The sequence below is a fragment of the Tenrec ecaudatus genome, chromosome 1 (genome assembly GCF_050624435.1).
Source record: "Tenrec ecaudatus isolate mTenEca1 chromosome 1, mTenEca1.hap1, whole genome shotgun sequence".
In the NCBI taxonomy this organism is placed as follows: Eukaryota; Metazoa; Chordata; class Mammalia; order Afrosoricida; family Tenrecidae; genus Tenrec; species Tenrec ecaudatus.
Genome location: NC_134530.1, coordinates 107,337,376 through 107,352,239, shown reverse-complemented (window position 1 = coordinate 107,352,239; position 14,864 = coordinate 107,337,376). Strand labels below are relative to the sequence as shown.

Sequence of the window (14,864 nt, the reverse complement as noted above, 5' to 3'; positions counted from 1 at the left end):
TGTCCCTGATACAGCTGTTAGATCTCTCTCCTGTGTCTTTGTATCACCTTCTGAAGTTGACTCTTGTGATACTAGATTTGCTTGCTTTTCATCATAATTGCAGATAAGGCTTTAAATAAAGAACATTTGCTACATTTTCCATTTTGACAGTAAATACATCACTGGTTAATAAATCACAATTACAGTTTTCTCTACTGATAATCTATTTGACACTCAGAAATGTGTTTAGCTTCTTTTGAAATGCCTGATAATCTGAAAATGATAGTTTTCTTCTATTTGTCTTACATTATTAAAAATGTGATGTGATGACTACACATGTAGATCACAACCGAAACTGCTAGACATCCTAGGATAACAGTGCTCATCTAGATAGTTGGCTGCAAGAGTAAATGCCAAAAGGTCATAAAGAAGAAATACAAATAAAAATGCTGAAAAGCTCATCAGAATATTCTACTACACAAAGAAGGGTGAAGCAGCAATCTGTTCCCATACCTGCCATAATGGATTGCAAACACTAATGTTGAATCTGGTAGAATACAGATACTGATACTTTTCATATGGCTTGTAAATATGAGTTATTTTCTGTTTGAATAAATTATCTAAAAAGAAAAAAATTATTTGTGCAAATATCTTTAGAAGTGTAAAATTTGTAGGTTATTTTGAACTCAATTCACTACAGCATTGTTTATTAAATAAAAGCATATAAAAATCATGTAAATGTTATTAATAAGATTTATTTATGTTTTACCAAGTTTGTTGTAAGTTTGGGGATAATTTTTTAAAGATTTTGTCCTGTGTACGTAAATACTTTATGATGAGCATGTAACATCTCTAAAAATAATCAATTATTAAAATGAAAGAATAAGAGGACTATGAAGCCATTCAAATGTCTAATAACAGATATTAGAATGATAAATAAATAAGGGGCTTTCAAAAATTTTGTGGAAAATAGCACTAACTGATACTAGAATTTTTCCACAAACTTTTGAAACCCTATCATATATAAAGTAGGTAAGTATAATTACATGTGTTTGCATTATTGAGGTAGAATAGGGTAGTAATACATTGACGTATCAAAGAGTACATCACCTTCATTAAACTGATTGTTGCCAAAATCGGTTCAGTGCACATAGGTCTTTTGCTATTATAAGAAAACTTACAAATTCTGACTTTTATGTGAGCACATAAAATATTAGCTCATAGAATGTATGATCAAAGCTGTTTTCTTTGTTTTAATAGGGTGACCTAGCTTTTGATCAAGAGGTCTTCAGTTAGTTGTATCCTCTGAGTTTAAGCCAATTTTCAGGAATTAATATTAGAATATTATATTTTCATTTAAAATAAGGGTGCACACTAATATGTATTAAGGGACAAAAACTGTTATGCATATCAAAGTATAAAAATTTATAGATGTGTTAAACCAGGTTGATTAGAGAAACAAATTCATTGACACTTATACATATATAAGAGAAAGCTTTATACCAAAGAACAATTATATATTGAGAAAACATCCCAGCCCAGTCCAGATGAAGTCTCTAAATCTGAGATTAGCCCATAAGTCTGATACTAATCCATGAATTCCTCTTGAGACTCATGCAGAACATGTAATGATGCCAAATGCAGAAAGATCACAGACCAAATGGTGTACAGTCTTGTGGATCCAGTGGTGGTGGAAGCATTTCCAGGGCTCACAGTTCTCAGCATAGCTCCATGTGGCTTGTCAATAGGAAGAAGGTGAAAGCAGAGAGAGAGAGGCAGGCGTGTGGTTTATCAATGGAAGACGAAAGTAGAGAGATTGATGAAGTTCCCAGAATCCTCATGGGAAGGTCACATCCACTAGGAGGCATCATTAAGGCTGTGACCTGATTGACAGGCTAGACTCCACTCCTTCACTCTCAATCCTCTCAAGTTGACATGAGATTTTGTAACTACCACAATAGATAAGTTATTGTTTTCTGGTGAAAACTTTCACGTTTTTTTTTCTTTGTGTGTGAAAAGTTAGTAAAAATCTGAAAAAACAAACACAAAAACAAAAAACAAACATATGACAATATACACAGTCATCTGTACAGCTGTATTAAGATCTCACTGAATTAGAGCCAAGTATTGAATTTAAATATTGAAAAGTAAAAAAATACGACTTTATTGCTCAAGGACTTAGGTTAAGAAAACTAGGATGACATTCTATTGCCTAATGTAGAGCCTTATATCTAACATAGTATAAGGATAAATTTTACGCCAATTGCTAAAACCGCAAATTTGTATGTAGCATACTACTGATAAAATAATAGCTCGTAATAATTTTTAGAGTATGGTTATTAAATGATGTAGAATTATTTTAGCTTCTTTTTAACCCAGTATGCTAACTTTTTTGTAATCAGGATTTTAAAATACCAAGTAACACAGCATTAAAAACTCCCCTGGTTGCTGGTTTTGATGATCTGGATATAGAAGTGGAAGAGGAAGATGAACTTAAAGCGAGAGGTAAAACAATTCTGCTATTAACACCCTTCCTCTGCGTGGCAATGCTCCTTTCCTTAGGAAACTGTAGCATGTAGACGTTTCAAACTATGATGCTCAGAAGGACTCTAGAAACAGCAACTTGAAAATGAAATCTGAATTTCATCAAGTAAAATTATACTTGGAAAAAAATTAAAAAGAACATTTGAAATGTTTCTCTGGCATCACACCGCCCAGCGTGGGATCCTAATCTGTAGTTTACAAGGGACAGCATTTGTTTGGAGAAAATAGGGTGATTCTTATATTGTTTGCTTCTTGTCCTCCCCTTCCATAATGCGAACCACTGTTTAATAATTTTTTCTAATTATTTTAGGCCTGCATTTTTTAATATAAAGTTATATTTTCTGTTTTGTAATTTACAGATAATTTTAAACTTTACTAGTATCAGTTATGATATACTACTTTGATAAGAAAGTATCTTGAATATTTTCTAATCGCTGCTGAAAAATATTCCTTAAATGTTCTAGGGTAGCTGATTTGGAATATGATTATGTGTATTTAGTGTGAGGAGCCTTGGAGGTGTAGTGGGCTGTTAACCACAAGTTCAGCTGTTTGAAACCACCAGCTGCTCCAAGGGCGAGAGGTGAAGCTTTCTATTTCTGTAACAATGTATAGGCTAAGAAACCCACTGGGACAGTTCTACTCCGTACTGTAGGGTTGCCATGAGTTGGAATTGACTCAATGACAAAGAGTTGTTATTTTGTTTGTATTTGGTGTATATTTAAATCATTATCTGGAAAGAAACGAACATTTCCATGTAAATTTTCGTTGTGGTAGAGATAACATATAAATACTTTGCGTATTAGGATATATTAGCTAAACGCTAAAGGAAATAGCATGGTTTAACGAGAAAGATGACCCATGGTGAGTACAGAGTCCAAACTTTACTAATCAGCTGAGGCTTAGCTGTCTTGTATATAAAATGAAGAAAATGATTTCTGTCTCACCCAACATTATTATTGTGAGAATTAATTGAGAGAATGAATGTTGAAAAGCTATGTCATGCAAGCTATAGAATTTACAAACAGTAATAAATTTATCCTTCAAACATTCAGTTAATTTTATCTCATACTTCACAACACTTGTTACTTTGGTCATGTCTCAGCGATTCTTACAGGCATAAATTTCCTTTGTATTTTTGCTCTAAATCAAAATAGCAGTTACAATTTCACTCTTGAATTATCTTGCTGCTAGTTCATTTTTTAATTTAATAATGTTTTGAGCTGATGAATGTGGATTTGAATGGGTGTGGAAGAGAAAATTCATTCAGCGTCTTCTTAACTGTATTTGATTAAACTATACAAAAATGCCACGTTTGTAAGTAGAAAATATACAGTTTCAATATGTTTTTTCCTAATAAATAATTGCTTTCAACACAATAGATTGAAATGGAGAGGGAAAAAAGATGTTTGTAATTTCTCATAAGTTTTTTTTATTGTCATTGAACCATTTCCTCAAAATAATTAAATTTTATTGTAGTGAAAGGTTTAAGTTTCAGAACTAGTGGTCTTTAAAATGTGTATTCTTGGTTAAGTGAGCGTATTTTTAGTTAATTGACAGTAGGAGAGCTTGTCTGCTTTTGTAAATTTCATATATTAGGCTTACTAATAATTGGAGTTTCGTCACCAGAACCAAACCGCTCGTCATCACGCTGATTCCATTTAGGGGAGACACTATGTGTTGTTGTGTAGAAATGGGCTCCACAGTCTTTGTAAAGCTGTGACGTTTTGTCTGGTGTGCCTCTGAGTGGGTTTGAACTGCCAACCCTTAAGTTACTTGTCAAGTGCTTACTTACTTCCTCCAGCCCTGGCACTCTTGAAGTTAGTTCTCATACAGATCAACAATTTCATTATTCTGAGATTTGGAGACGTTGGGCTTCTCTGAATTCACCGAGTTGCTATATTATATTTCTATAGGGCATGACAGTTTGAGAACTTTAGCTACAAAGTCAATGATGCCTCTCAAATTGAGTTGATTTTGCATTACTGAATGATGACATAATTTTCATTTTTTCTCATTAGGACTTACAGGATTGAAAAATATGGGAAATACGTGTTATATGAATGCGGCTTTGCAGGCTCTTTCCAATTGGTAAGTAGAAAAATTAATTTTATTGTTACTTTGTTTGCATAGTTTTAAAAGGTTGCTCTGAGCAAAAAACTAAGTTACTCAGTTACTAAGAAGAAAGAGAAGAAATGCATACTAGCAATATGGTAAAGAGTTAATAATTTTAATTAACTTCTTTACCCAACAAAACAAAAAATCATTATTGTTACCAATGAGTTGCGTTCAACCCCTGACGACCCCATATGGCACAGTGGGTTTCCCTGGCTGTAATCTTTGCAGGAGTATATGTCAGGCCTTTCACTTGCGCCACTTGCGGAGTAGATGTGAACCACTAACCGTTCCAATAATGCATGAGACAAGCTTTCTACCAGCCACACAGGATTCTACCAGCCCACAGGATTCTATAAATTGCTAGGTATGCTTCCTTCCTTCTTCCCTGAGCTTTCCCCACATACTCCAACTTTCTGAAATGACCCCATTTGGAAAATTGTATGAAGTAACTAAAATTTAAAATTAAAATATTCCTACAAAAGTTACCGTATGTACTTGTGTATAGTCAGGGGTTTTCAGCACATTTTAAATGCAGTTTTGTGGTAAAATTAGGTGCCTTGGCTGATATATGGGCCAGCTAATATTCAAGTATATACAGTATTTACTCTTCCTTCATGTTGACTAACTCCCAAGGTTGGATCATCAGTCATTATGAGTCTAAAAGGGTTGCCCTCTCGCATGTTGTGGTTTCCTAGGACTGTTGGTTCTCCTTTAGTTCCTAGGTAGTTGTGTGCCTTTGCATGGTTATTATTTTTATTGTTTACAGGTAGGAATGGAACTTAAGGTAATTTCCTCTACTCCTTTATAATTCAGTGAAAATATTTTATGTTTTTCTCCAGGTCAAAAGCCTCAAACTCTCCTCCTCTCTCCCCTCCCCCCCTTTTAAAACTATCAGGTTTAGGTGTAGAGGCAGGTATTGCACTTAAACTGAGACACATTGAATCGGGATCAGAATTCAGAATTTACTGGTTTTGGCGTATTTCTCATTTTACTGGGCTTCTTTTGTGCAAGAGCAGTTGGAGACTAAACATGTGCATTCCTGTTAATACTGTGTAGACTCGAGTATAAGCCAACCCGAATATCAGGCATGGCACCTAATTCTACCACAAAAACTGCATTAAAAATGTGCTGAGAAACTCAAGGTAGTCTCATTTCTATTTAGTTCTAGCCTGCTGAATACAGGATGGAGTTCTGGTAGCATAGTGGTTAAACACTGCACTGCTAACCAAATGCTGGATTCAGCTGCTCCACAGGAGAAGGTTGTCATAGTTTGTTTCTGTAAAGATTTATTGAAAACTCTACAGTGTCCTTCAGTGCTTTATGACTCAGATTTGATTCAACGGCAATAGGTTTGTTTTTTGTCTAAATACTTTACCTTTTATTTTCTATCATGTTCTATAATCCTGTATAATTAAACTTATTTTTTTTAAGAGATCATACTAGGACTCTTTGAAGAAATAACACTTATTTGGAAAAAGAAATTTAATCTAAAGGACTGAATAAGATGGTCACACTGTTATCGTGGTTATCTCAGAAGAAGTGAGATAATTGTAAATTTCTTTTGAATAATTTGTACATTACTAAAATTTATAATAAGCAAGCATTGTTTTATAATAAGGAAAAAACTATTGTGCATCTTGAAATTTGCATGATAGAAAAAATAGTCTAATACATAAAGGAGAATACATGAGAAAAATTTCCATTAATTACTTGGGTGAAAAGATTGTGAGAGCATTCTAGAGAGAAGGATCAACTCTTTGAAAACCTTAAGGTAGTAAAGACCTTAACATTTTTGAGGAACCAAGAATTAGCCTTTGATAGGAGTATAGCATGTAATGGGAATTTATGACATTACTAGGCTCAGGCCTTGTCACTGCCATTGAGTCAACTTAGACCCAGAACCTCAACTCACTGTCATTGAGTGACTGTGTAGGACACAGTAGAACTGTCCCTGTGTATTTCTAAGACTATATATATTTATAGGAGTAGAAAGCCTCATCTTTCTCCATTGGAGTGAGTGGTCATTTCAAAGTGCTGACCCTGTGGTTATCAACCCAATATGTAACCTACCCCACCATCAGGCTCCAACATGTCTTGTAGGACACATTAAAGTTGCTTATGTTTATGTTCAGTGTAGTTAGAAGCCATTACAAAACTCTGGTGGTGCTATGCTGTTACCTGAATGGTTGGTGGCTTGAACCCACCAACTTCTCCGTGAGTGGAAGGTTTGGTCATTGGCTTCTGTACAGATGACAGCATTGGAGACCCTATGGGTCAGTTCTACTCTGTCCTATAGGGCTGCTGTGATCTGAAATGCACTGGATGGCAGTGGGTTTGCTTTGGCTTAGAACAGTGGAGGTAAGTAATCTAAGTGTAAAGGCAGTGGATTAGGTGGAGAAGAATGGAATTGGGAATATCAGGATCTATTATAATTTAGGCAAGTTATGCTGTCTTGCATGAGTGGAGTATTAGGAAATGAATAGGAGAATGATTAGTTGATAGGCTATAGATGGGGTGGATAGAGAAAGGGAAATATAAATTTTAATAATAGTAATCTAATTGTATTATTACATTAACCTTGTGAGTGTTACCGTTTTTTACTTAAACAGACAAACAAACACAAAAACCCACACAGGTTTTAAAAAGTTTGCCAGAAATTTAAAGAACTTTTACTTCTCTTGTAAAAGATGTGACTGATAAGGTCATAATACTACTAAGAAGTAGATTAGTAAATAGCAGTCAAACACCTTCATTGACTGGTGAATTTATTCCTGACCAGGATTGGTTCTTTGCCCAATTCGTTTCCTATAACGGAATAGATTTCAAAGAGGCCCTCTCAAGCTAATCGAACTCATGAAAGACTGTACTGTTGTATAGATTCCTAGCTGGAGGCACTGGGTCATAGTATCTTCTGGGATGTAGAATCCTAGAGAAGAGCAGACCTACTTGAAGGGCAGGAGTATGTTAGAGTGTTGTCATTTGGTGTAAGTCAAGAGCAGAGGCCTCGTTTCTTGTATATAAATTGGACTGCCGCTGGTTTATGTATGTAATTTAAGATCAACGGGGAAAAGAATAAATGGTAAACAAAGAGAAGCCAAAAAGATCTTGTCCGAGGAACTCTCATAGATAGATGATTATTAAGAATAGAAGGAGCAAAAATAAGAAAAGAGCTAGCAGAGATAAAGAGACAGTGTTTTTTTGTTTGTTGTTTTTTAAAAAACATTTTATTAGGGTCTCATACAACTCTTTATCACAATCCATACATACATCAATTGTATAAAGCACTGTACATTCTTTGTCCTCATCATTTTCAAAGCATTTGCTCTCCACTTAAGCCCTTGGCATCAAGTCCTCTTTTTTTTAACTCCCTCCTCCCTCCCCCCTCCCATGAGCCCTTGATAATTTATAAATTATTATTTTGCCATATCTTGCCCTGTCTGATTTCTCCCTTCACCCCCTTTTCTGTTGTCCGTCCCCCAGGGAGGAGGTCACATGTAGATCCTTGTAATCGGTTCCTTCTTTCCAACCCACCCACCCTCTATCCTCCCAGTATCGCCCCTCACACCCCTGGTCCTGAAGGTATCATCTGCCCGGGATTCCCTGTGCCTCCAGCTCCTATCTGCACCAGTGTACATCCTCTTATCTATCCAGACATGCAAGGTAGAATTTGGATCATGCTAGTTGGGAGGGAGGCAGCATTTAGGAACTGGAGGAAAGCTGTATTCTTCATCGGTGCTACATCGCACCCTGACTGACTCATCTCCTCCCCAAGACCCCTCTGCAAGGGGATCTTCAGCGGCTGACAAATGGGCTTTGGGTCTCCACTCGGCACTTCCCCCTTCATTCATTATGGTAAGATTTTTTTTTCTGATGATGCCTTATACCTGATCCCTTCGACACCTCGTGATCTCGTAGGCTGGTGTTCTTCCATGTGGGCTTTGTTGCTTCTGAGCTAGATGGCTGCTTGTTTACCTTCAAGCCTTTAAGACCCCAGACACTATCTCTTTTGATAGCCGGGCACTATCAGCTTTCTTCGCCACATTTGCTTATGCACCCATTTGTCCTCAGTGTTCGTATCATGGAGGTGTGCACCCAATGATATGATTTTTCTTTGAAGCCTGATAACTGATCCCTTCAGAACCACGTGATCACAGGCTGGTGTGTTCTTCCATGTGGGCTTTGTTGCTTCAGAGCTAGATGGCCGCATATTTATCTTCAAGCCTTTAACACCCCAGACGCTATCTCTTTTGATAGCCGGGAACCATCAGCTTTCTTCACCACATTTGCTTGTTCACCTGCTTTGGCTTCAGCGGTTGTGTCGGGAGCGTGAGCATCATAGAATGCCAATTTAATAGAAGAAAGTATTCATGCATTGAGGGAGTGCTTGAGTAGAGGCTCAAGGTCCTTCTGTCACCTTAATACTAAACTTATAAATATAGGCACATAGATCTATTTCCCCATCCTCATATATATTTGCATATGTACATGTCTTTGTCTAGACCGCTATACATGCCCTTTGCCTCCTAGCTCTTTCCTCTATTTCCCTTAACTTTCCTCCTGTACCACCATCAAGCTCTCTCCCTACCTGGGTTTCAGCTATACCTCTTCGTTACCTTACCCTTGATCATTCCCTACCAGGCCTGCTACACCCACCTCACCACCAATTTGGATCCCTTGTTGTTCCCTTGTCCCTGGGTTTGTTAACACCACTTCCTTACCCCCCTACCTCCCCCCACCCCAAGACCCCCTGGAACTGTTGGTCCCATTGTTTTTCCTCCAGATAGTTCATCCAGCCTGTCCTATTCAGACAGACCTGTGGAGACACTAACATGCACGTAAACAAGACAGAGGAAAACACAGCAACAGTATACAACCAGACAACAAAACAATAAAACCAAACCACTGACAAAGAACAAAACAAAACACATCAAGAAAGAAGAGCTTGTAGTTAGTTCAAGGATCGTTTGTTGGCCCTTAGTAGTGTTTTCCAGTCCAGTCTATTGGGGCACCACGTCCTGGCCCCAAAGTCCACTTTCAGCATTCCCTGGGGACCTTGCCACTCCATTCCCTTGCTGTTCCGCTGCACTCCCCCAGTGCTTTGCCTCGGTCTCGGTGTGGTGGGATCAGGTCAGGTGCAGTTCCCACACTGTGTCTCCGGTGCTGTCCCCTGTATCGCCCTTAGTCACTGAGGGGCATCATGTCTCATAGTGGGGCCAGCCATGTTGTTCTCTCTGTGGACTGGCTGCTCTACTCAGGAACATCATCCTCACGGCCTGGTGGGCCAGGCTGTGTTCCACTCTCTCCTCCTGCCCCTTCATCTGCTCCCGTGTGTTCTGATCAGATATGTCCATCTCCCGGAGCTGCAGAATCTATGTCGTCCTTTGAAACAAATTCTTCTCGGGGGAGGGGCAGAAATCCACTTAATTTCTGGTGGGGGGGCAGCCTCCCAGACCTCTTTACTGGTTCCCTACTCCACGCTGGGATATTGCATTCACACCTTGCAGCACTGGGTTGAAGTCTGGTCCCACTTTCCCTGTGGAGATACAAACAAAACCTTCCCCTTGGGTGGATTAGTGCCCCATGCCCCCACTCTCATTTTCTTCCGTATATTCATCCATTTTTTTTTCCCTTTCCCCACCTCCTCCCCCGTTGTCTTCCATGTGCATCCCTGGATTTCATCTGGTCTCTGCCATAGTACACAGTCCTCACCCCAAGAATGTTTGTGTACGGTAGCTTTTTCCCTATGCCTCTTTTGCATTTTTTTAAATACTTACCTCACCGGGCTTATGTTGTACTTGTCCTTTTGTGCCTGATTTACTTCGCTTAACATGATTTCCTCCAGTTCTTCCCATGCCGCTATGCGCTTCATATATTCATCACTACTTTTTAGTGACGTGTAGTACTCCATTGTATGTCAGAGATAAAGAGAAAGTGGTTTTTTTATAAATCATTTTGTTGGCGACTCGTACAATTCTTATCATAATCCATACATACATCCATTGTGTCAAGCACATTTTTACATTTGTTACCATCATCATTCTCAAAACATTTACTTTCTACTTGAGCCTTTGGTATCAGCTCCTCTTTCCCCCCCACTTTCCCACCCTTCTGCCCTCATGAACCCTCGATAATTTGTAAATAGTATTATATTTTCATGTCTTAATACTGTTTAATGTCTCCCTTCACCCACTTTTCTGTTGTCCATCCCCAGGGAGGGGAGAAAAGGTTTTAAAAATGTGTTATGGTCAAGAGTGGGGTTTTGAGGGATGAGAAGAGTAGCCTGTCATACGTTCTGCTGAGGGACAATGAGAGGTGTTCTTTGGAGCTGGCAATGTGGAGGACTTTGGGGCGAGAAATCCAAGTTATCAAAGAGATCCAAGAAAATAATAGGTTCTGGGTGATTTTATTCTGTCTTTGAGTGTCCAGAAGTTGATTCATGGTTCAGCTTTGATTCTATTTTGATGGGTTTTGTTCTTTCTTTCTTTCTTTCTTTTTAACTAGCCCACCTTTGACGCAATTTTTTCTTGATTGTGGAGGGCTAGCTCGGACAGATAAGAAACCAGCCATTTGTAAAAGTTATCACAAATTAATGACAGAACTGTGGCACAAAAGCAGGTATGTACTTACTATATATTCTTAAAGGAATATTATAAACATTAAACAGATGGAGGCTGTCTTAGATATCTATTGTTACTATAATAGATATATACAAGGGAATAGCTTAGAGAAAAAGTTTATTCTCTTACCGTTTAGGAGGTTAGATATCAGATTTCCGGAGACACCTCTAGGGTAAGGCATTCTTTCCTGTTAGCTCTTGGGGAAGGTCTTTGTCTGCTTTCAGTGTCTGTGGGCCTGATGTCCCTTAGATAGCTACATGTCTTTTGGCAGTAATATCCCACTGGATCTAAGTGGTTCCTAAGTGGAAGGAAGGTCCCTCTCTCTGCTGCTTCTCTGTCCTTTTATCTACATAAGGTAAAAGATAATGCAGGCTGTACCCAGGGAATAGCCCCTTTATGAGGGGGCTTCAAAAGTTTGTAGAAAATGGAATGAAATGATAATAGATTTTTTCCCTCAAACTTTTTGAGGTCTCCTTATTTTGCATCACAGTTATGACCTGAATAAAGGTGGTAGATCCCATTGCAATCACCTTAAAATTGATTGGCTGATCACATCGTTCACAACATAGGAGATAATCACATCATTCTATAACTCCCACGGTACATCCTTACATAATGACTAATAAACCACAAAAAATCAGGGCCCAGTCAAATTGATGTATTTTGAGGGGACACATTTTAATCTCTGATCAAATATAGCGTTGAAAAGAAGTGGAATATAAAAAAAGAAAAGAAGTGGATTATTAGTGGACTTGTGAAGTTCTATTTTGAGCATGTCACCGTAATTGGACGAGTAGACAACATCATGCATCTGTAAAGAAAACCTGCGGGAACAGTTCCACTGCTTAACCCATGAGGTTGCAATGTGTTGCAGATGGCAAGGTGGTTTTTTGGTTTTGCTTTTTTATCAGTGATGAAATGGTCTGATGAACCCATGAAAAGGACTTTTGGGTGTTTTTGAATGATCTTTAGATATATAATAACTTTCCAATTTATTTAATACTTTGAAATTTTGGTTATTTCAAAAGTAAAAATTAAAAATCACAGAATTTATCTCTTAAATTATATTTACTTAGGCCAGGATCTGTGATGCCTACTAATCTATTTCAAGGAATTAAAACTGTAAATCCAACATTTCGGGGATATTCCCAGCAGGTAAGTCTTTTATGTTGATTTTTCAATCAAAATTTTGCTATGACTTAATATTATTTATAGTCTTTTAATTACCATATATACTCAATTATAAGCTGACCCAAATATCAGCCAAGGCACCTACTTTTACCACAAATACTGCATTAAAAAAATGTGTCGAAGGGATCACGTATCTGGCATCAAGGAACAAAAATCATATCACTGTAAATGAGGATGAGTGCAGAGTGGAGACCCATAGCCCATCTGTAGGCAACTGGACACCCCCTTATAGAAGGGCCGTGGGGAGGAGATGAGCTAGTCAGGGTGCAGCGTAGCAACGATGAAACATACAATGTTCCTCCAGTTCTTAAATGCTTCCTCCCAACCCCTCCTCCCCCCACTATCCTGATCCAATTCTACCTTACAAATCGAACGGGAAGCCCAGGGAATCCACGACAAATGATCTCTTCAGGACCAATGGTGAGAGTGGCGATACCGGGAGGGTGGAGGGAAGGTGGAGTAGAAAGGGGGAACCGATTACAAGGATCTACATATAACTTCCTCCCTGGGATATGGACAATAGAAAAGGGGATGAAGGGTGACATCAGACAGTGTAAGGTATGACAAAATAATAATTTATAAAGTATCAAGGGTTCATGGAAACAGGAGGGAGGGGGAAAATGAGCTGATATCAAGGGCTCAAGTAGAAAGCAAATGTTTTGAGAATGATAATGGCAACAAATGTACAAATATGCTTGACACAATTGATGTATCTATGGATTGTGATAAGAGTTGTATGAGTCCCTGATAAAATGATTAAAAAAAAATGTTCTGAAAACTCAAAGTATATATGGTACTTTATTTCATTTACCCAGTGATTCTAGGAGCATTTTCTGTTTTTAATTACTAAGGTTAATAATTGCTTTTCATTTGTTGCTTATAATTTTTCTACTCTTAGTATTAAATATTTTTAAAATTTAAAATTTTGTCGTGAGTAAATATTTTAATATATGTCTAGTCCTTTTAGCTTAAAACACATATTTGAAGATCAGATAAATTTTTGCTTATACTTTATATATTTTGTTTTTATAAAGTTCTTCAAGATATCTGGCATTTATTTCAGTATTATAATTAAAATTGAATTTATTCACAAATAACTAAGAAATTGTGCCAGTCCTTTAAAAATTATTTGTCTCACTTTGACATTTATTTGTTTATTTATACTTTAATATGTAATAGGGTCTATTTATGGGCTTTCTAATATATTTCATTGACTTGCCTTTTTTTTTCCAATTCATACTCCATGTCAGTTTTAATTATCAGTGCAGTATCTAATAACTTTCAATAATAATAATCATTGGCCTGCGATATATTTTCTTTCTTTTCTAAATTAATCATATATCCTGAAATCATTTTGTCAGATGCAAATTCATCTACAGATTATGAGTTAGTAGATGTAAGTTAAGGCATAGGAATTAATATTTTGAATAAACATTCTAGGTAGATCAATAATTTTTCTTTGAAATTTGTTGACAAAATATTTTAATTTTAATATTTGGATTAAAGATTTGATAAAATTTTAAGCTAAACTTATAACGTATTTGAATTTAGCACATCTCTTCATCTTATAAGGGAAATTCTTATTTTTTTCATGGCGCTTTTTTTGTTTTTATGGTTTGTAGCTGACATCCAGGTTACCTTTGGTTTATTAGTATCTTTGTTTCATTGATATAATTTTCTTAAATTTACTTTTCATTCTTGCTAGTGCCTTACGTTTTGCAAACCTGTATTCAAGGTTAATGCTATGCATTTATAAATCAGCTGATAACCTCACTTTGTTATATTTTCCTTTAAGTTCTATGTATACATGTTCTTAATAACATAGTACTATCTATATTGCTGATACATTAGGATGCTCAAGAATTCCTTCAGTGTTTAATGGATCTGCTTCATGAAGAATTAAAAGAGCAGGTCATGGAAGTAGAGGAAGACACTCAAACTATAAGCACTGAAGAGAGTATGGATGAAGACAAGAGCCAGTCAGATGTAGATTTCCAGTCCTGTGAATCTTGCGGCAGTAGTGATAAAGCAGAAAATGAAAATGGCTCTAAGGGTTTTTCTGAAGATAACAATGAAACAACAATGTTAATTCAAGAAGATGAGAACAATTCAGAAATATCAAAAGATTGGCAAAAAGAGAAGATGTGCAATAAGATTAATAAAATGAATTCTGAAGGAGAATTAGATAAAGGTAGAGACACTGTTTCTGAAACTGTCAACTTGAATAACCAAGAACCTGTCAAAGTACAAATACACAGCAGAGCTTCAGGTGACAATTTAATAATTTGATCATGACAATGATAGTGTTATTTGTAGGCACTTTGGTTTTTTTACAGGAAGCAATGTTGCTACCTCTTGACCTAGATTGCATTAAAGTCACACTCTGTGTTTAGTCATAGTCGAGATAAATACTGCTTC

General features: G+C 37.0%; 1 protein-coding gene across 5 annotated transcripts in view; it reads left to right on the top strand.

The window, feature by feature from the left end:
* Positions 1–14,864, top strand: part of USP33 (ubiquitin specific peptidase 33) — a 66,101-nt gene that overhangs the window by 26,257 nt on the left and 24,980 nt on the right. For 4 of the 5 annotated variants that reach the window (XM_075557386.1, XM_075557382.1, XM_075557376.1 and 1 more), the window contains exons 6-10: positions 2,382–2,484; positions 4,542–4,611; positions 11,140–11,253; positions 12,332–12,410; positions 14,298–14,715. In XM_075557386.1, the coding sequence (XP_075413501.1) occupies positions 2,382–2,484; positions 4,542–4,611; positions 11,140–11,253; positions 12,332–12,410; positions 14,298–14,715 (784 nt within the window). The remainder of the gene's footprint in view (positions 1–2,381; positions 2,485–4,541; positions 4,612–11,139; positions 11,254–12,331; positions 12,411–14,297; positions 14,716–14,864) is intronic. The other variant, XM_075557389.1, reaches the window with a different exon arrangement.